We start from the raw sequence: 27,273 nt of genomic DNA on the forward strand, positions 1-27,273 counted from the left end.
AGAATAATTACTTTCACCCCAAATACTAATTAGTTGTTATTTTACCTTTTTATTTTTTATTTGCCACTATCCTAGGTTTGCTAGCTAGCTAGATTTTTTACGCATTTAAAACCCAATAAAATTGAATATGCTCACTTATTCTTTTATATATTGTAATATGTACAGGTCAGAATAAGCTTGTTGTTTATAGTGTTACACTGAATGACAATGTAGCATTATTTCATTTTCACACTTTAGTTGCATTTAATGTGCTTTCTATGGACATAAAATCACTTTTGTACATTTCTTTTGATGCAGACAACTTAATGCCCCCCCACCACACACACACACACATTTTAATATTATATATTTTAATGTAAAATATTACTTTTACCCCTTGCTTACGGTGATTGCTTGTTAATATGAGTATCATGAACTACAAATGTTCTTTATGTCAACAGAAACAGATCAAGGCCGGTGTTTGGTGGTTTTTCAGTGGATGTGTGAAGTTAGTTCTCCACACTAGATCTGTTGTTTTATATCGTGCTCGAAAAGTGTGATTCTTTAACAAATGCCACATGAATATGATGATATCTGCGGGTCCAGGTATGTTTCGGGGCCGCAGTTACAGTTCGAGGTACAGTACAGTTGTTTTGACTCAATCACACGTGACTTTGTATAATGTTCCCTCGCGAGAAACTTTGCACGTGTTTGTGTTGTAAACATTAAGTGTTGCGATACAAAGTTGCTCGTTTGAGCGAGAAGAGACAGATTTGACTGAAGATGTCACAAACAGCATTTCCTCCTCCGTGTTTGTCCGTGGCTCCCCCCACCGGATTCGCTGTAAAGTGCTCGCTTATTTCTGCGAACCGCCCCGTTCACTCATTTGAGGAGAGAAGCCGCTGACTTTCTTCTTCACGCTCGCTTCTTGATGCACATCTTCAAACTTGACAGGTAACGCGACGCGCCCTCGCCGCGTTCTTCTCCTCCGTGCGTGACGCCTCCGAGGAATAACGGAGTTTTCTTCGCTCGCTGCTAACGGAAATTTTTGGTACGTCATTAATATGGCGCCAAAAGAGTTATAAGTGTGAGGTTGTTATGTTGCTTTAGCTCGAGAGATGCCTCACCTCAGCCGGTCTTGTTTACGCAGGCGACGCCAATGCAGAATATGGAACGCCAAACAGGACAGAAACGAAATTTATCGTAAGCGCTTTCGCGATGGATTTTTGTCACGTTAGTGCGCTACACTTTGCAGGATTCTGAGAAAACGCTTTTCCTAATAAACAATTTTGGGGATGACGAACCAATAGCCTTTGCAGTAATAAGAGAAACGTGTAAACAGCGAAGTCGACGGATAACGTCGTCGCATGGGCGCTGCTGTGGATTCAATCCGCCGCCAGTAACTTTTATTTCTGGCTGTGGAGGGGAAATTCGTCTACATGTGCCTGGCCTCAGATGATCCCCTGATTTCGGTGCATCGAGGACATCCCTCTTGTGCAAACTGCAAATAAGGTAAAGCGAAAAAACGCGTGCCATCTTCTCAGAATGTGTGTTTGGTCTCCAGATGAGCAAGTTCGGCTGAATTCTGGCAAGTTCTACAGAGACTGATTGCAGATCTGTCCGTCATTATTGATAAACTCTTCTATGCCACTGTAACGCTAGTTCTTTGGTGGGAGCTTTTACTCTGCGAATGCTAATGCCAGTAAAGTTATTTTGAAAGTGCAGTGCGCTGGACCTGAACACAGATCGTTTGTTTAAACTCAAATCAGTGGTTTGTTTTAGTGACATGCTAAGTTGTGAGCACTGAATGCTGGCCTAGCATGCTTCAGATTCACAAACACCCTGCGGGTCATCTGCCACGCCCCCTACAGTCTGCTGCTGCTCACGGCACACTGGGGCGTGACGTCACGCGGAGGAGGCGTGGCCGCGCTCGAGGGACGGGAAAGCATGTTTCTTTCGTCGGTGGAAATGTTTCACTAATCTAGTTTGCCATTGCAGTTAATGAAGGGGCTTAATGCATGTGGTTAGTTCTCAAGTGCTGTAGGTCATAGCACTCCCACATGAAAAAATACTTGAACCGTGCTATAGTAAACTACTTGTTGTGGTAATTCTATAGTTGCTGTGGTAATTGAACAACTATAATAATATAAAGAAATTACTTTACCCAATACTGTACTATGTTTTCTACAACTATAGGGTATGTTATACTATACATACATAATGCAGGGCGGATTAGCTAAGTCCATTGTAAAAATACATGTTTTATATTTATATCTGAATTTGAAGAACATACAGTATAAATTTACACCAGTAGATTATCATGATGCACAGAAAACATTTGTGTTTGGCACCACGTTGGGCTCTATGCCATGTACATTTTAATGTGCTCAAGTTAACAATATTGAATCTCGCAGAGCAGCTGCATCCATATAAAGTGTGTTTGTCATCTGCTGTGTGATTGGTGGAGGCGAGGCGGTCACATGGTCACAGTGTGCGTTTCTCGTATGAGGGGGTTATTCATGAATGAAGCTCTGCCTGTTCCCGTCACCCATAACACAGTCAGTAGAACGCCAGTTTATGACGTGCTTCTTAGTGCTGCAGCTTCAGTGTTTGTGAGGGATGCACGCGGTCCTGATGTTTACTGTCAGCAGCTGTCAGTGTTTAGAGTCCATCTGACAGTGATGCTTTGATTTATAAACCACAATCAGAAACACAGAATATGTTCACCTACCCTTCCATAAATAATCATACATACCCATTCATTCACACACAATTTAACAAAAAAAATCATTCAAAAAAAATCTAATTTAAATTACGTGTTTTTTTTTTTTTTTGCATTTGCATAACTACAATCCATACCCCATAGTGGCAAAGTAGAAACTAGATTTGTGATAATTTATTAAGAAAATATTTAGATTTATACTCTCTGGATGATCTTTGAGATATTTCTACACTTGAGAAATAAGTCCCCCCATTTAATTTTTTCTGGATTCTATTTTAATGGTTTAATTAAATTGCAATAACCAAAAGGCATGTCGAATTAATTAAATTCATAAAACTTTAACAGCTTATTAACATTTTAACAACAATATGACCCTATTAATATCTACCCCCCCAGAAATTCTGTGGTCTGTTTTATTTTTTTCAGATTTTTTTTATATTTTAATACAATCTTATCATCAAAAAACTGTAGTAATTAGATAAATGCATAAAACTTTTAACAGATTGTTTAATTTTTTTTATATAAAGTAAATTTTAACAACTTTTTCTTTTATCTTGTAGCAAAGAAGCACAACACAACATAGCTTTTCAAAAAAAAAACAAACAAAATAAATATATATAATATAATGACTTAATAATTACTAATACTTGTTTTAAGAAGCACATACTGTATATACAGTATATACATAAACTGAATATATATACATGAACACATTTTTAGCAATGAAATGTGATCAAACTTATAATGTGATGTGACAAAGATATGTAATGGAGGCAGGGAATTTAACAGTTTAGCAATAAACTTTACTATCCAAAATGAGTCTGACATCAGTGCACTTTACAGTAAACAATTGTAAATCGCTTAGGATAAAAGCATCTGTAAAGTGTAAATGTAAACTTCACTTATTATAAATTACTTTAAAACACAAATAGAACAATATATTTATAACTTGAATTAAGAAAATAAACTCTAGGGCAACAAGCTACTGCCAATCCAACAGGAAGCACAGCTTTTCCAAATCTAAACATTGAATGTGAATAACAACAAATCTAAAAATACTAATTGAATGTGAATATATATATATAATTATATATATATATATATATATATTCACATTCAATGTTTACATTATATATATATATAAACATGTTGGTAATTAATTAAAGAAATCAATTACATCATTTTCATAACTATCTCAACTAACACCTCCAAAACCGCCAAACCCTTTAAACTTTTTTTAAATCATAAAATTTTTAAAAATCGCCCCTTTTTTTTTTTTTTTAATCAGAATTCCAATTTATATCTGGAATATTGCAGTTAGATTATTTCCCCAAATCGCCCCTATGAGGAGTGAAGGCAGCATCAGCGAATGGGGTTTCTGTAGATTCATTCATTTCTACCATCACACTTTCACACTGAGCTTTCAGCAAGCTTTTCTGCCGTCTTTTCAGAGTCTGATAGTTGTTCATCCCTTCTTTGTTGACAGATGGAGTGTGAGATGAAAAGGAGGAAATACTCCACCAGCAGCAACGACTCTGACACCACCGACAGTGAGTGATAAACACAGACGCACGGCTTCTCACCACTGCATTACATCTTTACAGATTAAGAGCAAATATTGCAAAGTAGTAAATAGTGAGAATTTGCTGCTCATACTCTATTTTTCAGACACCCCAATTGAGAAAAAACAATTTAGTGCAGATGTAAGTTGAAATGAGATCTCTATAACAGGATAGCAGACTACTTACTGTACATAAAATGACATAAATATCAGCTGTCGCTATGTATCTGCTAATATGACTTGGCAAGAGGATGTTTAATGCTTAAAAGTTTAATGATCAAAGCAGTGCAATATAATGATGATTGAGAGATGAACAGATAAACGTTCATAAAAAAACCTGACTGTAAAGAAAAAATGATAATCGAGTAAAGCCAAGCTGCTTCAGTAAGTGTTCATTTTCAGAAATTACTAATGGAGATATTCTTACTTTACTTTATAAAACTCTGACTGTAAAGATTTAATTGCAAAAAACACCTGAAACGGGTGGATTGTGCTAAAAGGCATTAAACGAATCGATCAGACAACAGAAGGCACGTAGAAGATCGTGTGCAATTGTTTTATCAGCAAAGTTTTTATCATTTAGATGCTTTAGAGATTAATTAGGGTTGATGCAAGAATTAATCAAAAGCTTACAATTCATTAAAAAATAACAATTTAGGGGGGAAAAAATCATGATTTTTTTTTTTATTAAATTTTTTCAAATTTAAAAAAATGGGGGCAGCTGTGGCCTAATGGTTATAGATTTGGACTTTGTAACCAGAAGGTCATAGGTTCGAGTCTCGGTGCTGGCAGGAGTTGTAGGTGGGAGGGAGTGAATGAACAGCGCTCTCCTCCACCTTCAATACCCATGGCTGAAGTGCCCTTGAGCAAGGCACTGAACCCCCAGTTTGCTCCCCGGGCGCTGGATATATAGCTGCCCCACTGACTCCGTGGTGTGTGTTCACTTCTCACTGCTGTGTGTGTGCACTTGGATGGGTTAAATGCAGAGCACCAAATTTCGAGCATGGGTTACCATACTTGACTTTTATTAAATTTTTTCAATTTATTTTAGGGGGGAAAAAATCATGATTTTTTTTTTTATTAAATTTTTTCAATTTTGCCCTTAAGTGGAAATTATACCTTCAGATGTTTATCTAGGAATATCTAAGTGTATTTATATTAAAATTGTGCTCACATCATTTGCTTCCATTTCAAACAATCAAAAAAAAGAAACCTTACCACCTGATAAATATTTGGTATTCAATCTCTTGCAGGTCATGTGACCACCTGGTCACGGTCTTCAAAGAACACAGGGACCAGCAGCACATGGATACGCCATGAGCAGAAGAAACCGTCGGAGGTGAGAAATACAAATTCATAACAAAAAACACATATACAAAATAACTTAACTATGCTATCACATTTCCACATTAATGTAAAAATTATAACTAAAAAATAAAAAACAAACAATAAGACAAAAGAATAATTCAATTTGACTGATTTAGGCCTTTCATAGATAGATAAATAAATATCACACTAAAACCACCAGTAGGTGGCAGCGAGTGCTTGTCTTAATGAGTGATTTCTTATATCACTTTTTCAAAAGATTCATTCAGTGGCTGATTCATTTAGAAATAAAGCAAGTGACTGTCTTTATGAATGGATCATTGAATCACTGACTCAAATGATTCATTCAAAAACAAATTCATTCAGGGATGTAACACTGTAGTTCTGATCCGGCTTTGTTTGGAACTATTTTCACTGGCGAAACAATAAAAACAGACAATATTGTGTCTAAAATGTAACTCACTCAACATTAACTTCTCGTTTGTTGAACTGCTGTATGAAATCAATACCACATTAGTGATTTTGCTCACATGCTGATATTCGGGAAAACAGCACTCTTGCTTGTTTGGTATTGCTATATCATACTATATAATATCATAAATATAAAAAACAAAACCCATACAGGGCTATTTGTTTCTTTCTTAACTTGAAATATAGGGCCATTCAAACTGCATTCTCATAGGCTTCATCATACAGTCAATAATTGTTTTTGTTTGTTTTTTGCGTGTACTCATGCATACTTGATAATGTCACCTCATTAAAACTAGGGCTGTGACGGTGGCCGGTTGGCACTCAAAAATGTTAACATTTTACAATTTAACTTTTAAAAGCAGTTGTTTGTATGATTGTCTTCTGTGATGACATCATATTATGTGTTCATTCATATTTTTGAGGGTTTTGTATTTCATATATTTTGCTTTCTGGCACAAAAATTGCTTTCTAAAACATGGCAAAATATTTCATTCTTGCCTCGGCGCCAGTGAAAATGTCACCAGAGCGAGAAGGGATTCTTTCTTGTTGAATGTTGCCAATGTTCTGTTCTCAGGTGTTTCGGACCGATTTTATTACAGCCATGAAGTTGCCTGATTCAGCACAACTGAGCCCAGAGGAGTTTTATTTCCTCTCCGACCCCTGGAGGCAGGAATGGGAGAAGGGTGTTCAGGTGCCAGCTAATGTGGAAGCCATTCCCGAGCCTGTAGTCAGGTGAGAGTCACACAGTAAATTACAGTCTGATGATTGATCCCAAGTAGAAATGCATCAACAAAAAAAAATGCACACATTCATACATCATAATTTGGAGCACAAAAGCAGTCTTAAGTCGCTGGGGTATATTTGTAGCAATAGCCAACAATATGGGTCAAGTATGGGTCAAAATGATAAATTTTTCTTTTATGGCAAAAATCATTAGATTATTAAGTAAAGATCATGTTCCATTAAGATATTTTGTAAATTTCCTACCGTAAATATATCAAAACAAAATGTATTAGTAACATGCATTGCTAAGAACTTCATTTGGACAACTTTAAAGATGATTTTCTGAGTATTTCGATTTTTTTTTTTGCTCCCTCAGATTCCAGATTTTCAAATAGTTGTATCTCAGCCCAAATATTGTCCTCCTAACAAACCATGTGAGCAACTCTTACCTGTACAAGAAAAAAAACTAAAAAAAGGTTTTGTGGTCCAGGGTCACATTTGACTTTGTGAAGTGAGAAACTCTTACCTGTACAAGAATAGACGCTCAAGAAAAGCCTATGCAAAAAATTATAAGAATGGGAGTATGTTGCACAGTAGATGATATTTTCATCTGTGTGACAGAAGAATTTGTAGAGTTCTGAAATGTACAGTATGTTTATATAAGGAATGCACAATATTATCGGACCGTTATCGGAATCGCCCAATGAAGGCTTGAAATGTAAACATTGCCATCGGGCCGAATTTTGCCAACAAAACAATAAAAAATGAAGAACACCTTATAACAAAATCAAATAAAAACAAACAAAAAAAATCAAAAAACATTTAAATATTAATGAATCTGAATGAAGCGATAACTAATGTCATAAAATCACGATTCTTTTTTGTTTCAAAGGACAGAACTGTAGCTTATATGATTAAAAAATCTCAAACATGACACTTGTGAATTAAATTTTGTAGATACAGATTTATTAATTAATTTAATATATATATTTTTAAATGGATTATGATAACTTTAAATACAAGGAGCTCTAAAAGGTTTTAAGAACTTTTACAGTTCTTTTGCTTTAGACCATCTGTAAATGTTAAATCTGCAAATAAAATGTGAAGGTTACCACTGCATCTGTCTGAGAAAAAAACAAACAACTGCGGCTGGTTTTATTATATAGTTGTTTTCAAAGCTTTCAATGTACTTTCATTATAAAACAAACTTTATTTTTGTTTATTTAGTTCTAACAGGTAAGTTGTTGCTCGAAACTAACCAAAATATGAATAATTTGTTTATAATCTCTGCATAAGAGAGACTTGGTGGTGTTTCCAAACAAAAGAAAATATATCTGTATCAGAAAATCAGCAAAAATGTGTTGAAAAAATAGGGGCATTTCGGATATTTGGTTATCAAAAATCCAATATCATGCATCTCTAGTTTTTACAGTGGTCTCTTATATGTCAAAAGTTTAAGGAAAATGTAATTTCTTAGTGCATAACTCACATTGATGTATCAATGTTATTAAACTAATTTTACAAAAGTAATATAGACATGGAAATCACATCTGGATCGCTCAGTATTTCACTCAACATCCATCTGCTTTCTGTCATTCATGGGTTGTGCTTGATGAACTAGCTTAGTGTTCAGAATTAATATCTTAGTTCGTTCGTTCATTTGTTCTTTCCTTATTTTTAGGTTTTGTTTTCCATCATCAGCTCATACTAGGGGTTAGTGTCATCACAAAACAAATATCCCAGAAGCCGCTATCAATACTATTGACATTTGATTCTCAATACCAATTTCATTTTCCAAAGTAATACCTGCTGTAATGCTTTAAGTGTTTAATTTTGTTATAGGAACTGACTGTATTTATGTTCATTTATAATCATTAGTGAATTGCTCACATATGCCTTTGCTTTAGCAGCAGCTGCCTGTCAGTAAATGAGGTTGTGTATTTAATATTCACTACATTCCATACGAAATAAATGAATTCAGAATTATAGATGAAAGTATTGCAGGGCCTCATTTACATCTGGTATTCAGATCTGTCTCTGGTGATCCAATCACAAATGGACAGCACTAAATGCAGGTATCAGCAAAGTCTGAAATGCTCTTTGAAACCACAGTGGGCCACTTTGCATTTGTGCTTTAATATCGGTCATATCGGTTTCAGTATCGGTTTCAATATTTTAATATCGATTTCACTATAACTAGAATTTCATCTTCAACTGGTTACATGAATTGAGAAAAGAAACCTTCTGATCAGAAAACACGACTGATTTCAGTGTGCATCGACACAGATCATAATTCACTGCACAAAGGACAAGTTAGAATGACTTCCTCTAGCTATCAACATTATGGCACAAACCCTGTCCATTGAGCTTTACTTGAAGCTGAAACATTCCTTTGAATATTTGATGCATGAAGAATGAGTTTTGTGGTCATTCAAGTGTGCATTTTTTTTCCCCAGGATGCTTCCGGAGGTCAATCGAATCCCATTCTTTTCACCGATCCAAACCAGGGGCCAGTCAGAGTTTGGCTTTGGAGAGTCACATGGTCTCACAGAGCCATTGAGTTGTTACAATCTTGATGATCTGGATGTGACCTGGCTTGAACTGGTTAATGCTGAATTCAGACAACTAGGTAAGATCAGCTATCTGACTCATGTTTCTTTGATGATTTAAGTTTGTCATAGCAAACAGGCCTATAATAGTTGAAGTTGTATTTTATTTTATTTTTTAATTTAGTGAAATTAGTAACGTTTTGTTGAGCAATTGGTGTTGTTTTTGTATCATTGAGATACTATTATAATTTTTATTAATATTAAAAACTAGTTTTCTTTTTTTTTTTTTTTTTTTTTTTTGTATTTTCTGTTTTTAGTTAATTTTTTTTTACCAATTTATTTTATTTTGTTTCCCATTTTGATTGTTCTGGACTCTGTTTAATGGTTAAATGAAATGTTATTAATCAAAAGCATGTCAAATAAATTGAAATCATAAAATTTATACAAGTTAACAGTAATTTATTAATAGTTTAACAAAAACATTTTTTTACAGCCCAATGAAATACTTGTTTCTTCTCAAATTCAGTTGTATGTGTGTATTTATTTATTTAACAAAATTCTGTTTTCCATTTTATTTTAAATTGTGTTATTTTGTATTTAAGTTTTTTATTTTTTATTTTTTTTATATATTTTTTCGATTTTTTTTAAAAAAAAATTTGGTAATCAAATGATGGCATAAAATATTAAACGAAATTAAATTAAACTAAATGTTAAATTAAACAAACCCCTTCAATATTTTTTTTTTTTTTGGGCAAATAAAGTGTTGCACAGCAGTGCTTAACTGCTAAAATTAAAATGTACGAACATTTGTGTGATTTATTTCTTAAAAACAAAAGTTTTAATAATAATTTAATTAGTAGTAGCGGTAGTAGCAAGATTCTACTGTACAGTATCAATATATTTCTGTCACAAATTCTTCAAGTTAAACCAAACTCTTATTTTGACGAGTTGCCGTGAAGAGTTTTATATGCGAGTATGTGATATATAGTAGTTTTTCTCAAAAGTGTCATGAAGTGACTCTCAGAGCAGTTCTGGAGATATGGTTCATGTATTTATGTCCTTACTTATTGAAACAGCAGACGCTGGAAACATCACGAGCAACACGCGCGCTTCAGTATGTGTAGTAAATGAAACCTTTCATTCACACAGAGACATGCAGAACATGCAGGATTCATATTAAACATTTTCTTTGTGTGTCTCAGCACTTCCAGAGCTGGACGAGCTGACCATGGAGCAGGTCGTGGTGGAGCTGGAGAAGAGGTGTCAGCAGAACATGCAGCAGGCCATCGAGACCGAGGAGGGTCTGGGCATCGAATACGACGAGGACGTGGTTTGTGACGTGTGCCGCTCACCTGAGGGCGAGGACGGCAACGAGATGGTCTTCTGCGACAAATGCAACGTTTGTGTGCATCAGGTATTTAATCCTTAATCCTAAAGACATTAAACAGACGCTGAAGCTCAATATTTGAGCAAGTACATAACCAGCCAGTGTTCAGAACTATTGCCACGATTCACAACAGTTAGCTTATAATAATGTTTTCTAATTTGAGTGGTACTGTAGAAATTCACGTCACATCTGTAAACATAAAGAAGTTGTCCTGGCTAGTAGCTATATCACGTGTGAGGACCTGCTGGTCGAGGATCGTTTATAGCCTTTTCTCACAGCAGCTGAAATAATTAAATTTATCATTTTGATGACAGATTGTAATCCAGAAAGGATTGTGTTTATGAAAAACATGTGACTGAAATTAAATTATATTCCGGTTTTTGATGTGCATCTGATTGCAGATAGCATACGTGAGATTACACAAGATTTTTATTTTTTGTATTTTAATCTATCACCTAAAAAAATAAAAAGATCTGTATTTTAAGGAGAACCAGTTCGAAGGAAGAATTATTTGGGTTAAATTAATTTCTTTATATGAAATTTGAATGGTATGACAATTAGAGATCAGACTGTACAGAACCTGAAATGTACATACTAACACACGCAATGCTGATTTTGTTAACATTAACAATTTGAGAACAAAGTATAACAGTAATAATAATTTGCACTGTTTGATGTGATATGAGCTAAGTGATCGTTAGATATAATCACCACTGGTAGCGTGATTTATTGTAATGTTTTACAATAATGGAGCCGTGCCGGCGCACAACCCACGTAATAAAGATAACTGTGCAAGTAACTGCAATTGCAGGTTTTCAAACAGAGAAGGCGACAAAGAGGCAAAACGTACGGACTGCAGCTTTAAAAACATTCTTATGAACTTCTTAGAATTTATCCTGTTTATCCTTTTTCAGCTTTTTTGGATGTTTTCTCTTATGGTTATGACTTGCACTTGCTTCACGTAATAAATGAAGCTATAAAATAAACAATTTTAATGTAATTTCCACTTTTTTGAGATCAAAATAGGTCACCTATGAGATTTGCTTAGATCCAGTGAGTGTTTTTATGGGAGTCTTTACCTCAAAAACTGTGTCTAATAGTAGCTAGGTTTAATATTTTTTTATGCAATTGAGGTCTGAGATGTAGGAACGGTGAAGAGAGAGGGCAAACAATTTGTATGTTAGGTCAGCATTGCCATCTTGTCAGCCAATACTGTCTTAAATAGCCTGCATAACACGTCAATGCATATTACTAATCAAAAATTAACTTCTGATATATTTACAGTAAGAAATTCCCAAAATATCTTCATGGAACATGATCTTTACTTAATATCCTAATGATTTTTGTCATAAAAGAAAAATGGATCATTTTGACCCATACAATGTATTGTTGTCTATTGCTACAAATATACCCAGAGACTTAAGACTGGATTTGTGCTCCAGGGACACATATAATCAAATATCTTGATTTTTGTAAAATGTTGCAACAAGATGTAATTTGTTTTTGTGAAAAATAATGGTTTTGGGCATATAATGTAATTAAAATAATAATAACATAAAAAAAAAAACAACCTACAGTTCTCCAGATGGTGGCGCTAGGAGCAGATTTGGTAGCGCTGGGGGTGGTGTGGGGGGGTATTCAAAATAAAGATCATTTAATCATAAAATTACTATTGTTTTGCATTAATAAGTGCAGTTACTAATAACATTTCATGTTCATTTCTTGTTTGTTTATACAGATTTGACAGTAAAGCACTAAGCTTGAGTTAAGATGCATACAAAATTTACTTTTATTAACAACAGTAACAGGTGCAAAATCTAATTTTTATATACAGAAAATGTATATATTCCACTATTATTAAATGCAACATTATTCTTCTAGTATATGGACCTGACCATCTTCAGTGATTATGTGTGATTTAGTAGCAAATTGAAGAAGAGTTTGACTTTTCTTACTTCATACACAAAAAAAGTGTAAAATTCTGACAAAATCTGATTTCTTGATGATTTGATATTTTATAATAGTTATTTTAAAATTTCAAAAAATAAAGAAAAAGCATAAATGAATGACTAATAAGCCAATAAGTGCTCCTCTGCTGCTATCCACTGGTTATAATTATGATTATATTTTTTTAAATTTTACATTAGTGTTTGTTTACCACAAAGTATATTTTGTTCATCCCATTAAAAATAACATTAAAACTGGATCATTTTAGAGCTTTAAAGTGCTGGAAACAGTTGTGTGAAATGCTTGAAAGTCATTGAAAAGTTCTTGAATTTTTCTCTTAAAAGGTTGTACAAACCCTGAAATGAATGATGTAATGCATTCGACTATTTCTATCACATCACCATGGTTACAGTTAGCGTTACCGCTTCTGGTTTCCTGACGTATGTCAGCACGGTTTATAACAGAGATTTCTGTGCAGAGTTTGAATGATTCTCATTAGATCTCACAGCAACCTTATCATTGTGCGTTGAATTCAAACGCTTCTCACTGGATCTCGCAGCTCTGGTGCATCTGTGCAGTAACAGTGTCGCAAAATCAACTTTAGCTCCCGAGTAAAGCTGTTCTGAGCTCGGACAAGTTTGTTTGTGTCACGGTCTGAGCAGAGAAACGGTCTGTTGCATTTGAGAGACACCAAACGGCAAATGAGCAGCGTTTAATTTCATTTGATGTCTCTCAAATGCAACAGAAATGGCAGCGCTTATGAGTTGGGCAACACAGTGGTCGCGCCAGTGCAACCACTCACAAAAATTAGTCGCACCGGCAGAAAAAATGGTCACAAAATGCAGTCTGGAGCCCTGCTTAAAGTACTTACAAAAGAGCATGTAAAGCAAATAACTTCAAAAGAAATTCTATGTGAAACATGCCCCCGAGCTGCACAATGTTCTCACCTTGTTTGCATCTCTGACGATTAGATTATCAGCAGAAACTGATCATTCTGATTACGTAACAGTTCTGATTTGTGGCGATTATTGGTTGTGTTGACAGGAAGCATGTGTTTGTTCCTCCTGCAGGCGTGTTACGGGATCTTGAAGGTGCCGCAGGGTAACTGGTTGTGCCGAACCTGTGCCCTCGGAGTGCAGCCCAAATGTCTGCTCTGTCCCAGGAGAGGAGGAGCTCTGAAACCCACGCGCAGCGGAACCAAGTGGGTCCACGTCAGCTGTGCCTTATGGATCCCCGAGGTATTAGCAGTGTTCAATTTTAGGAGCGCACCAAAATATCAGATTTCGAAAAATATTCTGTTTCTGAGTAAAGAGGCAATGGCTGAAAATCTTGAATTCAAGTATGAACAGAAACTACAACTTTTTGGCTCACATTTAAAAAATTTTTTTTAATGAAATGGCAGCGTGCACATTAAATTAATCAGTTGTAATCATATGTAAATCCCGGGTTTTAATAGCTTGCATTTGAGACACATGCACCTGCTCTAATGTGTGATGAGATGCACATTTAAAAGGACTGCATGCATGTTTGTGCTGTAGACTGTGGACAGCATGATTACATACACGTTTGCATTTGCTTTCCCTAATATTTTTCCTAAAACTTTTTTAATTACACTACCAGTCAAAAGTTTTTGAACAGTAAGATTTTTAATGTTTTTGAAAGACGTCTCTTCTGCTCACCAGGCCTGCATTTATTTGATTCAAAGTACAGTAAAAACAGTAAAATTCTGAAATATTTTTTACTCTTTAAAATAACCGTTTTCTATTTGAATGCATTTTAAAATGTAATTTATTCCTGTGATTTCAAAGCTGAATTTTTAGCATCATTACCCCAGTCATATGATCCTTCAGAAATCATAGAAATAGTCTGATCTGCTGCTCAAAAACTTATTATTATTATTATTATGTAGAAAACAGTGAAATAGAATTTTTTTCAGGTTTCTTTGATAAATAGAAATTTCAGTAGAACAGCATTATTTGAAATAGAAATCATTTGTAACATTATGCAATTCATTACCATAACATCACATCAATCAAAATAAACCATCCTAAACAAAATAAAAAAATTAAATACTATACTTACTAAACAAAAGAAAAAGAATAATATTTCAAATTCCGATCCGTCTGCTTTCTCTCAACTGTTTACTTTTTTGCCGTAGTAAATTATTCCTTACTTATAGTATTTATAAGCATATCGCTGCTGTTCCATAAGCGCCACCTGCTGGCAGAGAGTGAATCTGCATCTAATTCAGCTCGTCTGCTGTTTCTGTTTTATTTAGATATGTTTCATGTAATATAGTTTCACAAATCTAAAGTCAGACTCTTCTGTTTTGCTTCAAATTTTGAAATTATACAATCTAATTTAAATCAGAAACGGTTCTTGTTGCATTTATGCAGCATCTTTGTTTTGATTTTATTTATTAGATTTTGGATTTGTTTTAAAATTTCAATTAAGTTTTGTTATTTCCTTAGTATGTTTATATGAAGAGATTACTTTAGTTTGTATTATAAACGTATTTCATTGTGAGTTAAGTGAATCATTAAAACATAAATAATTTTTATTTATAATTTGTCTTAAATCTAATTATGTTAAAAAATCGTGAGGAAAACGTATTGCATTGTGAGTTAAGTGAATCATTACATCCCTACTATTATATTTACATCATTTGGTATGAACTTGTTTCTTCATTCAATGGAAATCAAATCTTGCATTATTGTAATTCATTGCAGCTTTAAAATGAACATAACATTTGGAAGCATCAGAGCATTATAAATCTCTGAATTATAAATTATAATAAGGAAAAACGGAATGTTCTGCAGAAACACAATTTTTTGCAGTAGATACAGACACTCCAGCATACTTCTCCAGTAGAAATGCATTATTCTCCATCGTAAGCTGATGTACGCTCTTCCTGCCGCAGTGCATTTATCAAAATAATCAAAATGAAATTCATTGGTTAATATTTCCAATATTGATTTTGATGATTTGTTCAGACATAGTTGAGTTGAAATTAACTTTGGAATTAGTTTTGCAGTAAAAGCGCAAAGGAAATCATGCCCTAAATGCTGCAGAACTCGTTCACACTTATTCATGTGCAAGGCGCTTTGCCTTTGACATGGGAAACTTGTAATTAGCATGCAATAATGGATGAATTCTAATTGAAATATTTCTTAGCGCGTGATTGAAAGGAAAGCTTTTCAGCCGTAATTTGAACTTTTTGTTTGATCAGGTGGAGGACAATAGGAGCGGCCTATTTCACGTGCAGAAGGCTGCTGAATATTTCAGTCAAAGAAAGACAAAAGCAGAATTGACAGAATTTATTCAAAGAGGCAATTTTTAAAAATCCTGGTCAAAATGGTTATTCCAATAACGTTTAGAGAAGCTAAAGAGTGAGGCGGTGACAATGGCAGAGTGACAGGGATGTAGAGAGCCACAAAAGCGAGTGAGAGAACATTTCATCTGTAACACCTTTGGGACAACCCAAAAAAATAAAGTGGCACTCATGAGACTAACACACAGCTCAAGATGTGAAAGTGGCACTCATTGTCCCTGCTGTAGACTCTGCTTTAGATCATAAGTGTCCTAGTTTACTAGATAGTACAATCAGTACATACAATCATTAAAAATCAGTACAATCACATAATACAATGCAACCCAGTGCAACTACATTTATTTAGTAATAGGTTACATTTTATTCTTAGGGTAACACTTTATTTTAAGCAACAATTCCCACTATTAACTAGTTGCTTAACTAGCATTCCTATTACTAGTATATGGTCTGTTTATTAGTACATAGTTGTCACATGCTGTTTAAGAGGCTCTGATAGAATGCACGAGTCTTCTTGTGCTTAAATGGATTAAGGTTGCTTTAATGTTTGTTGTCACATGCTGTTTAAGAGGCTCTGATAGAATGCACGAGTCTTCTTGTGCTTAAATGGTTTAAGGTCGCTTTAATGTTTAATTGGGTAAGATTTTAAAGCATGTGCAGTTGATACAAGAATTGCTGCAATCCCCTATCAAAAAAAAACCAATGTGCTGTGTATTTTGAATGGGTACTTTTAAAGAGACTGTCTCAAGATGGACTGATCTGTTTCATTGCAACACATTTTATTCTTTGGGATAAAGCCCTTGAGATGCATCATCTCGTTTTCAAAGAGGTCCTATTACACAAGAGTCCCAAAACATAACGCAAAACAAACAACAATCTTAAGTAAGAAAATCAAAAAATCTAAATGTCAGTTCCCATCCCTAATCTGATCACATATGATGTGTGAACTGGGTTGAAGTGTTTTCTGACTTGTGCTGTTTCCATGTCATCAAAGGTGAGCATTGGCTGCCCTGAGAAGATGGAGCCTATTACTAAAGTATCCCACATCCCAGCCAGCCGCTGGGCCTTGTCCTGTGGCCTGTGCCGTGAACACACAGGCACCTGTATACAGGTGAGAGACATGCTGCTTTTGAACATCTGACACATCTAAAGGGATACTCCACCCCAAAATGAAAATTTTGTCATTAATCACCCCCATGTCGTTCCAAACCCGTAAAAGCTTTGTTCGTCTTCGGAACACAATTTAAGATATTTTTAAACAAAAACGCTATCCTTGTGTCTGTCCCATAGACTGCCAAATAAAATAACAGTGTCAAGGTCCCGAAAAGGTATGAAAGTCGTCGTCAGAATACTCCATCTGCCATCAGAGGTGCAATCTGGGTTATATGAAGCGACGGGGAACACTTTTTGTAAGCGAAGGAAACAAAAATAACGAATTTATACAACATTCCTTTGTCAAGTCTCCTCTGTGTCTCTCCATATCACTGTATGCTGTGTATGCTCTTCTCCACAAGGATGCGCTGTTTCTACGTGTATTTGGCTTTGATTTGAAATAAAACAGCGCATCCTTGTGGCGCGGATGATTATTTTTAATTTAAAAGAAGTATACTAATAGCACACTTGAATAAACTTCTTTGTGAACCAGCGCTCTAAACATGCCGTTTTGCTCACACAGTGCTCCATGCCGTCCTGCATCGTGGCCTTCCACGTGACCTGTGCGTTCGACCACGGACTAGAGATGTGCACCACTCTGGCAGAGAACGACGAGGTGCGCTTCAAATCGTACTGTCTAGAGCACAGCAGTGTCTCGCGCTCAAAAAACGTCGGGAATATGGACAGACCCGATACACGGCACGCTGTCTCCGATCTGTCGGGGACGCATTTGGATCGTTCGAAGCAGGACCAAGCAGAACAGGAGAAAGCCAGCCAACGCAAGCAGAAGCTGCAAGAGCTTGAAGATGAGTTTTACAGATTCGTGGATCCCAAGGAAATCGCAGAAGGCCTTTCTCTGCCAGACGCTCACGTGGACTTCCTCTTCCAGTACTGGAAGCTGCGACGAAAGGCCAACTTTAACCAGCCACTGGTAGCCCTCAAGAGAGACGAGGTGGACAATCTTGCCCAGCAGGAGCAGGACGTTTTGTATCGCCGTCTGAAGCTTTTCACTCACTTGCGACAGGATCTCGAGAGGGTGAGTATAGCTGCCCTTTTCTCATGTTCTCATCTGTCAAGCTCTCAATAATGATTGTTTCCAACAGGATTTAGAGCTGCACGATTCTGGATAAATTGACAATAGCGATTTTTTTTTTTTGTTTAGAATAGAGATCACGATTCTTCCATGATTCTGAATTAAACAAAATAATGTGACAAAATATTTAATAAAAAAAAATTATATTTAGTCATCACTTAAGGAGAAGAATCTGAGGATCCAATGGCGAAATGCTCGCTTATATAGCCAGATGACCCCGCCCATTCTGGCAGGCTTTGTCACCATAGGCTCGTGCAGCAACGCTGCCAAGCCATTGGTTAATTTTTTATTACTGCACGAACCAATGGCCGTGCAGTTACACTGCGTTATTGAAAGGCTTCAGTCATCAGAGAAAAATTATGTTTTCCCAAAGCGTCTTGAGCAGACACAGTACGAGTGAAGTATCAATAGGGAACTTAGATAATTGATTTAACTATTAGACCAAATTAACTGTTGGATTTTTAGGCATTTATGGTTTGTATAAAACAATCACTTAAGTGATATTTGGAGATTTTTTTTTAAAGGTATTAAAGTTAAATTTAGGGATGCACGATATATCGGCCACCATATCGGTATCAGCCGATAAATGCTCAATTTTTCTGTTATCGGTATTGGCCTGATAAGAAAATTTGGCCAATATCTTAAGGGCGATAAATAATGCATTATTTCCTTCAGAAACACTTGACTTGAGATGACTTGTTTGCATTATTTATGCATTATTTTATTTATTTGTAAGACTTTTTATGATGAAATTTGGTAATGGGAGAGTAAAACTGTTTTTAAAGTGTACACTGTTCAAACTAGGCTGCTTATGTTGAAGTGTTTGGGATGTGGCTTTTAATGATGAGACCTTTTTTGTGATCAGGCTCTCAAAAAGTATATTAAAATTTAGATGTAGATTTATCGGCCAACTTATCGGCATTCAAAAAAAAAAAAAAAAAAAAAAAAAAAAAAAGATTGGTTATCGGTATCGGACAAAATTTTCATATCGGTGGATCCCTAGTTTAATTATTAAGGTATTTAATAATTAAAAAATGAAAATTTTGTCATTAATCACTTGTCGTTCCAAACCCATAAAAGCTTCATTCGTCTTCGGAACACTATTTAAGATATTTTGGATGAAAACCTGGAAGCTTGAGACTGTCTCATAGACTGCTTAATAAATAACAGTGTCAAGATCCAGAAAAGTATGAAAGTCATCATCAGAATACTCCATCTGATATCAGACATGCAATCTGGGTTATATGAAGTGACGGGAACACTTTTTGTAAGCAAAGAAAACAAAAATAATGACTTCATTCAATAACTCCTTTGTCAACAGTCTCCTCTGTGTCTCTCCATATCACTGAATGCTCTTCTGTATCATTTGCGCCACAAGGATGCGCTGTTTTCTTTCAAATCAAAGCTAAATACACATAGAAACATAGCATCCTTGTGGCGCGGATGATACAGAAGAGCGTATGCAGCATACGGTGATATAAAGAGACACAGAGGATGATGGTAAATGATGTGCATCTATAGGAAGTGATTAACCTATTATTGATTATAAACGTCAGTCACTGGTTAATGAGTTATGATGAACTTTGTATTGTATTTTGGTTCACTGTAGGCAACTCATTGTATATGGAATGTAGATTGAGAAAGAATGTAATCAATTTGGATTTCAGTTCAACTTTAATCTGGTTCTAAAATGTGATGAATGCAACATCAGTCATGCGTGAGAATTATCACTGCAGGTTTTACACTAGAGCCCTACTCACAAACTACTCCTAACCGTAGTGATTTCAGTTCGTAATTTAAATGTAAATGGTGTTTTCTTTCAGGTCAGAAACTTGTGCTACATGGTCACACGCAGAGAGAAGATCAAACACTCTTTATGCGACCTGCAGGAGAAGATCTTTACCTTGCAGATTCAGCTCTTAGAGAAGAACCTGATTGGAGGTATGTGTTTAAGGCTTGTGTTTTTTTCTTTTGCGTTTTTGATCGGTGCCAGTTTTTACTCATGGCACATGATCTAAGCTGGCAATCCCCCAAAGTGTAGTTCATTCACAGCATTAGCCACAAATAGGGTTCAGAATAGACCCTTCAAAAAAAATTTTTTTTTTTATATTTTAAACAATTGGTCAGTGAAAGAAGGTGAATATTTGATCAGTTTCATATACATTGTCTATGATGTTTGCAGTCACTCCTAGCCTTTTACCAGATTTGTGTTTTCTTATTGTATAGCATTAAATATTAAAAGTTTATAAAAATAGAATATGTAGATAATAGAATAGAATATCCAAAATTAAACCGTTTTGAAACAGTCCACAATAAGCAGGTGCATTTGGTAATAGTTTAGGGCATCATGATTGGGTAAAAAAAAAAAAACTAAACGCTAAACAAACATCTACCAAAGCTTCAGTCTTTGCAACCACTTTGTTCCAAACTTAAAGAGAGAATCGTCAAGCTGTTAAAAAAAAAAACACTTCTCAATGCAAGATTGCAAAGAATTGAGGTCTTTCACCATCTACTGTACTTGATACTGTGAAAAGATTCAGGGAATCTGGAGAAATGATTTGAATTGTGAGATAATGTGTTAGGGTTTGATATTATGACATGCAGTTGATTTTGCTAGGTTCATCAAACAAATCTAATAGCGCTCATTTTTAATGCTTAAAACAAAAAAAGAGTGTTCTGCATTCATTTGGCGTGCCTTATGGTTTTGGCGTCGCTTTAGACCCGTTTTTCACTCACTGCTGTATGAAGGAGCTGCATCCCTCGTCGCAGTGTTCATTATTCCTGAATCTCTGAGTCAGCACTTCTCTCTACTCGCTGGCTTTCTGTCATCTGCTGTTAAGACCCATATTTATTCTGTCTTCTTAAAAAAAAAAAAAAAAAAAAAAAACACACACAGATTGGCATGTGGCCGCCAGGCCTGCGAGCCTCATCAGCACGCTCCTCGACCCTCAACAAGAAAGCTGAAGGTTAATCTGTACCTTATTTCCCATACGCAAGATATACTACAACCAAAGCCTCTTGACATCACATCTGAGCAACTATCCACACTCAAACTCACCACAGTGACGTATAGAAGCTTTGCATGATATTAAGTGGCTGATTGCAGCCTGAAACGTGACATTTTCTGATTTGTTGGTTTTTGTGATTTTGATGAAAAAATAACCTTCATTGTAAAGAATACAAAAAAAAAACTTTTTACATTTTTCAATGTTCAATTAAAAAACGAATTATACGAAGGTACACGGACCGTTTTGTTACTGTAAATGTTGATTTTATATTGATTAAATAATTACATTTGTCTCATAAACTAACAATTTTGTATATTTGAATTGGATGCTATTTTAGTCTGAGGAAAAATTGATTGATGAGGGCTTAAATTAATGAATTTGCATAAAATTCTAAATTTAAAGGATGATTTAATATGAAGTGCACTTGTTAAAGACCAGGTTTGTTCTTTGTAGTAAACAATAATTTCAGTAAACGAGGTGCTGTTTGGTTTAGATTTGTCTTGCCCTCTTGTGGACTGTTTAAAATGTTTAAAATCTACTGTTTGCAGATCTTTTCCACAAACTCAGATCTCCACAAAGCTGTGCTATAGACACAGCACATATATCACACGTTCTCCTGTCTCGCAGTCTCCACTAATGAGCTGATGATCTGAATCTGATGTTAGATGACGGAAACATTCAAAATAAGGGTCTCAGGACAGCTGTGAGAGGCACTGAATATAATTTGAAATATTGAAATTTAAAAACAAGATCTAATGTAGTTGACGGCTGTAAGAGGTTTGATTGCTCATTTTAAGTATTTTGCATGCTCTTTTATATTCTGCGCTTTATAGACAAAACTCGGAGAGGGGAGAAGATTCATCGCAATGGAGTCAGGGAACGAGTGAAAGAAAGGAGGAAGAGTAGTCCAGAAAAGAAAGACAAATGGAGATCAGATGACAACTCTCTATTCACACAGCTGGGTGAGTGTGCAACTGAATGATGTGTTTGCTTTTATGTACAGATCTGCTAAAAAAAAAGACTTTGCTCTCTGAGGGCACGTTGTAGGCCAGAATAAAATGTAAAAATGTTTAATTTTGAAAATAGTCTTTAAGTATCAAGTATTTGGTGCTTTGATGAACACAGTGATAGCGAATACAGAAATCTGAATGGCTGCTTAAAACACATATAAACCCTGTTCAGAAACCGAAAGTATTGCAGCTGCTTTGTTTACAGGGTTCAATGCATAGTGGCTGCATTTCTGCTGTTTCTGCAGCGCCATCTGCTGTCAGTGTGTGCGCGTGCCTCTTTAACACAGCAAACAGCGGTGTTGTGCATTTTAACCGGATGATGGGGAAAGTATTTTAAAAATGCATTCTAAAAATCTGACTAATAAATAATTATACACCGTTTTGAAATGCCTACGATAACAATATAATCAGGGTTTGCAATTAACACCCGCCGAATGTGGGTGAAAATCCGCTGTGGCTGATATATCTATGGGTAACGCGGTCAAATCACTGGCCAGTTTGGCGGGTTACTTTTCGTAAATTGTTCACTCATTAATTTCTTACGCAAGTTCATTTAACCCAAATCTGCACAGATTTAGTGCAAATACTGAACTCATGATTCATCATGATATTAAATATAGCCTAATATCTAGCTTACTTGAACTTACCCGACAAATATTGGTGCGACAGGCACTGGTTTTCTTTGCATTGAAGCAACAACAAAGAGTCGAAATGTGTGCTCGGATGTGTCTCGTATTACCAGGAATGTCCTGTATTTCGGGCCTAATTGTGTCTTTCACTATTGTAATGTTGTAAAATAGAGAATTTTTTTTTTTACAATTAAGTAAATTCTAGTTTAGTTTAGCGATGTAACAATATCAAAATCTCACGATACAATTATATCATGATACAAAGTTCACGATACACTATTTATTGCAATATTGAAAAAAAAAATCATTTAATTTTACATTTTGTACATTTTAAAGTTTAATTAATTCACACTGGTGTTATAGGAAGCCAAACAAATTAGAAAATAATAATAACAATGACAGTAATAGCCATGTTTTGTAAAACAATTGCACTGTAAAATAGATTAAAATGAATATTTCATAGGTGTATTATTTTTGCTTTACACTACAGTAGGAAAATTACAATGCATCTTACCTAATTTCTACACATGAAAAAGATTTTTTGAATTTGGACTGCATTTAAACGGCTAGCTGTCAGCAAATCATACTGCACTTTTAAGCTTTTATTTTGATGGAAAACTCCAGCTTCAGTGAAAATGTTAAAGGCTAGTGAAATGCTGTAATCATCTGCAATGAAAATAAAGCATAACTATATATTTTATTTACAGATTTAAGAACATTGCAGCCAGGCACTGTCTTCGTCATCTTACGCACCCGATTCAACTCGTCAGTTCATTAGTAGAGACTTTAAGATCTGAAGTGGGTCAGAAAAGGTAAAGAGAGTTGAGAGAAAATACGATGCGTGTCAGATCTGCGTCATGTTCAGCAGCGGCAGCTCTTAAAGTAATAGCAGCCAAAACAACCTAATAACCAGCTGCTGTGATATCTGTTCATCAAGAACAAAAGAGAAAAGAAGAAAGCAATAACTTTTATAGCTTTAAGGATTCATCTATATTTAATTTAGAATTTAGTGTTTGATAACGTCAGTTTCTGTAGGTTATATTTCTGCTGAATGGCACAGGTAAATATGAAATTTATTATAATGGGTTTATGTGAAGATTGTTTTAGGGTTCAATGAAATTAGAAGTTATTTTTTAAAGTCTAATAAATATTAAAATTGATCGCTCTCATTTGTACTGTAATGTTGAATGGCTACAGTAGAAAAATATTAAAAATATACTGTCTTTATGTTGTTTGTACATTAATTTGAAGATTTAATGTGAAATTATTGCAATATAAAAGTATATTTAAAGGGTCATTATTTTGTGTATTTGTGACGCCTCTCTCAAACGCGTCGTTTTCTGACAAGCACGGTCTGCTCTGATTGGCCAACTGACCCAGTGCTTTGTGATTGGCCGAACACCACAAGCACTTGTCGGTAATGTAATGCTCCTTTCCATAATCACGAGCTTCATCTTTCAAAATAAATGTAAAGACAGTTAATACAGTCGACATTTGAACAGTCGATAGCAAATATTTAAACTAATAACAAAACACACTTACAGTGGCTGATTCAGAAGCGGCAGATTGTTGTAGCAAAGTCAGAATTACCTCCTCTCCTAGGTTCACGAAACGGTCGTCCATAAAATGCGTTGCTGTTCTGTTGTAAGTAATCTTGAAGATTCCTAAATGCATCTACTTTCGGAGGCCAAAATAAAGTGCTTTTGCTTTCTCCTAGATACACACACATCTCCCTGACATGATGCTTCAACACTGACTGTGTTACTGAAACCACGCCTTCTTTCTTTGCGTGAACATTTGGGCGGCGTTACACAAATACATCCACATAGTGATGTAGAGATGACGGTGTGTTTAAACGAGGCGTTTTAGGGGCGCGTGGCAGAGTCTTAACTTTGATAAAGAGTATCTCTTTGGATTTGAGACTTTAGTCTTTGTAACTTTACAGATCTTCTTCATGCACCAAGAGCTTGTAACACTCCAAAGAGAAAGGAAAAAATGAAATCGCATCATATGACCCCTTTAAAAATGTTTATGCTAGATAGGATTAATTTCAGAAAACAATGTGCGATTAATTAATTTTTTAATCGATTAACAGCACCTATATATATATATATATATGAAAATATGTGATTGTCCTGTATTTTCTTTTTCTTAAGTTGGCAACGTAGACTGGATGTGGCATGACAAATCCTTGACTAGGTCTGTGCAATTAATCAAAATAAAGTTTCGATTTCGATTTCAGCCTCCAACGATTATGAAAATACAATAATCGAGATAAAACGATTATTAGGCCCCGTTCCAGCGGTGTACTTTCCTTCCTCCACAAAAGCCCAATTTCACGTGCGAATCAGTAAAATCATGTAAGTTTTGCCAAACGGGACATGCTTGATTTATTAAAGTTGATTAGATTGTTCATGTTTTTAAAAGCGTGAGACTTGCTGTTCCTCTGGAGGATTTAACACACATGTGGTCAGAGACGGAACTGAACACGGACATGTGAAGTCATCTTTTAGCTCGAAGTGCACACCTACACGGTCAAATACACACACGTGTGTCAAAACGCAGCACTTAATGATTATTCATGTAAATCCTTGTCAGTTATGTAATAAATGATCTTAAAGAGTTGAGAATGAAAATACATGTGTAACAGTAAATTGGATCCGTGTGACAGCGAGCTATATTCCTGCTGCTGACTGTATGCTTATTATAATATTATTATATAATATATTATTCAAACAACAAAAAAAGACAAAGACAAAATCACTCGCTGCTCTTGACTGAACGACTTTTGTAGCTTTAATAAGAAACAAAGAAAGTTTAATTCTTACAGTGAAAACTATGCTGTTTTATTTTACATTTGATTATTTGTATCTCTTTATTCTGTTGTATTTGTCCTTTGCTTTTTTTATTAATAGCTGTTTAATTATTTAAATAATTTCGAGGACTTTCGTTTGTTTGTTACTCATATTAGTTATTCTGCTGTGGTAATTACGAATTGTGAAATTTAGCACAAAAGCAACCTTATTTACAAGAAAATATGTATTTGATATATCACTATCTTTAAATAAATCACTCATATGAAGTTTTGGTCTTTATATGGCCCACTCATAATCGGTTAAATAATCATGATTACAATATTGACCGAAATAATCGTGATTATGATTTTTGCCATAATCCCTGACAGTAAACTGATGCCTTGTTCTGTTTATGACTTACTGACACAAAGTTCAAATGATTAGCAAATTGCACTTCCTGCTTTTTCACATCCAATGTGGACAGCTGCTAGCTGTTTGTTTATTTCGGTATTATTAATAATTATTAATAATATTGTTATTATTTGTTGTTATTTTTTTTTTAAATCTCAAAGTTATGAATGGCTGGTAACTCAAAAATGTAGGTTAGTTGAGTGAAAAAGTTCTGAGTATAATGCATGCTCATTATTGCGATATAAAGCATTACTGTATATCAGCACATGATGTCTAATGTCTGTCTCGTCCACAGGTTTCTCCAAATCCTTCCCGCTGGACGGCTCGCTGTTTGACAGCTGGCTGGCTCAGTCCGTTCACATCACGGCAGATAACATGCTGAGCCAGTGGTCTCTATCCGGAGAGACGCGCGGTCCGTCGGTTAGCCTCCTGTCAGACCAGCTCCTGCAGGGCGAGGAGAGTCTGCTCAGCCTCATGATGGACCACTCCATCAAGTCCACCTGGAAAACGCCCCAGCTGGGCCGCAAGCCGAGGGGAGCGCCGCGCAGCCGCAGGAAACCCGTCTCGCTCCCGAGAATCGGATCCGCAGTTAAAGGCAAGGCAGAGAGAGCGCGTCATGTTCACCATCATCACACCCGCAGCAGCGACGGCAGGCCGGACCCTCTGCAGCCAGCCATATCCAAAATGGACTCGTGCCACATTTCCGAAGAGCGTGGCACTTGCGGATTCGTTGTGGATACGGAGAGCGACAAGCGCTCGCAAACGGCCTTGCGTCTGCGTCTACCTAGACCGGGCAAGTCACGCTCTAAGAGCCACTCGACGGAGACCTCCCTTCGCAAGAGCGCTGGGAACAACACCTCAACACTCGGCACTGAAACGGACGGCTATTTCTCTGACGCCGAGCAGAGTGACAGTGAATTGCGCTCGTTCAGCCGGAAGCTGCGCTTGCCCCAACTGCATGCTGGGAAGGAGGAGGTAGTGCGGCGAAGCGTGCTTGCCTCCTAGAACCATTTTCGGATGCCTGTGTCTCTTCCGTTTAATGTGTTTTTTTAAAGAAGTCTCTTCTGCTCACCGAGGTTGCATTTATTTGATCCAAAGTACAGGATAAACAGTAAAATTTTGAAATATTTTTACTATTTAAAATAACTGTTTTCTTTTTGAATATGTTTTAAAATTTAATTT

The 27,273-nt window shown here is 35.7% G+C and overlaps 1 protein-coding gene across 3 annotated transcripts; it reads left to right on the forward strand.

Moving 5' to 3' along the window:
* Positions 1-459: 459 nt before the first annotated feature.
* Positions 460-27,220, forward strand: jade2 (jade family PHD finger 2). Of its 3 annotated transcripts, none has more exons than XM_042747898.1 (12): positions 460-1,030; positions 4,188-4,251; positions 5,516-5,601; positions 6,634-6,791; positions 9,239-9,411; positions 10,534-10,745; positions 13,736-13,903; positions 16,988-17,104; positions 17,669-18,181; positions 20,062-20,179; positions 22,080-22,208; positions 26,387-27,220. In XM_042747898.1, exons 2-12 carry the CDS (start codon positions 4,188-4,190, stop codon positions 27,094-27,096), a joined length of 2,448 nt encoding a protein of 815 aa, XP_042603832.1. In that variant the 5' UTR covers positions 460-1,030; the 3' UTR covers positions 27,097-27,220. The 3 variants fall into 3 exon arrangements, with proteins under 3 accessions (XP_042603832.1, XP_042603831.1, XP_042603830.1); XM_042747897.1 differs by having other exon boundaries at positions 460-933; XM_042747896.1 differs by having other exon boundaries at positions 461-1,491.
* Positions 27,221-27,273: the final 53 nt, after the last annotated feature.

The sequence above is a fragment of the Cyprinus carpio genome, chromosome B21 (genome assembly GCF_018340385.1).
Source record: "Cyprinus carpio isolate SPL01 chromosome B21, ASM1834038v1, whole genome shotgun sequence".
NCBI classification, from domain to species: domain Eukaryota; kingdom Metazoa; phylum Chordata; class Actinopteri; order Cypriniformes; family Cyprinidae; genus Cyprinus; species Cyprinus carpio.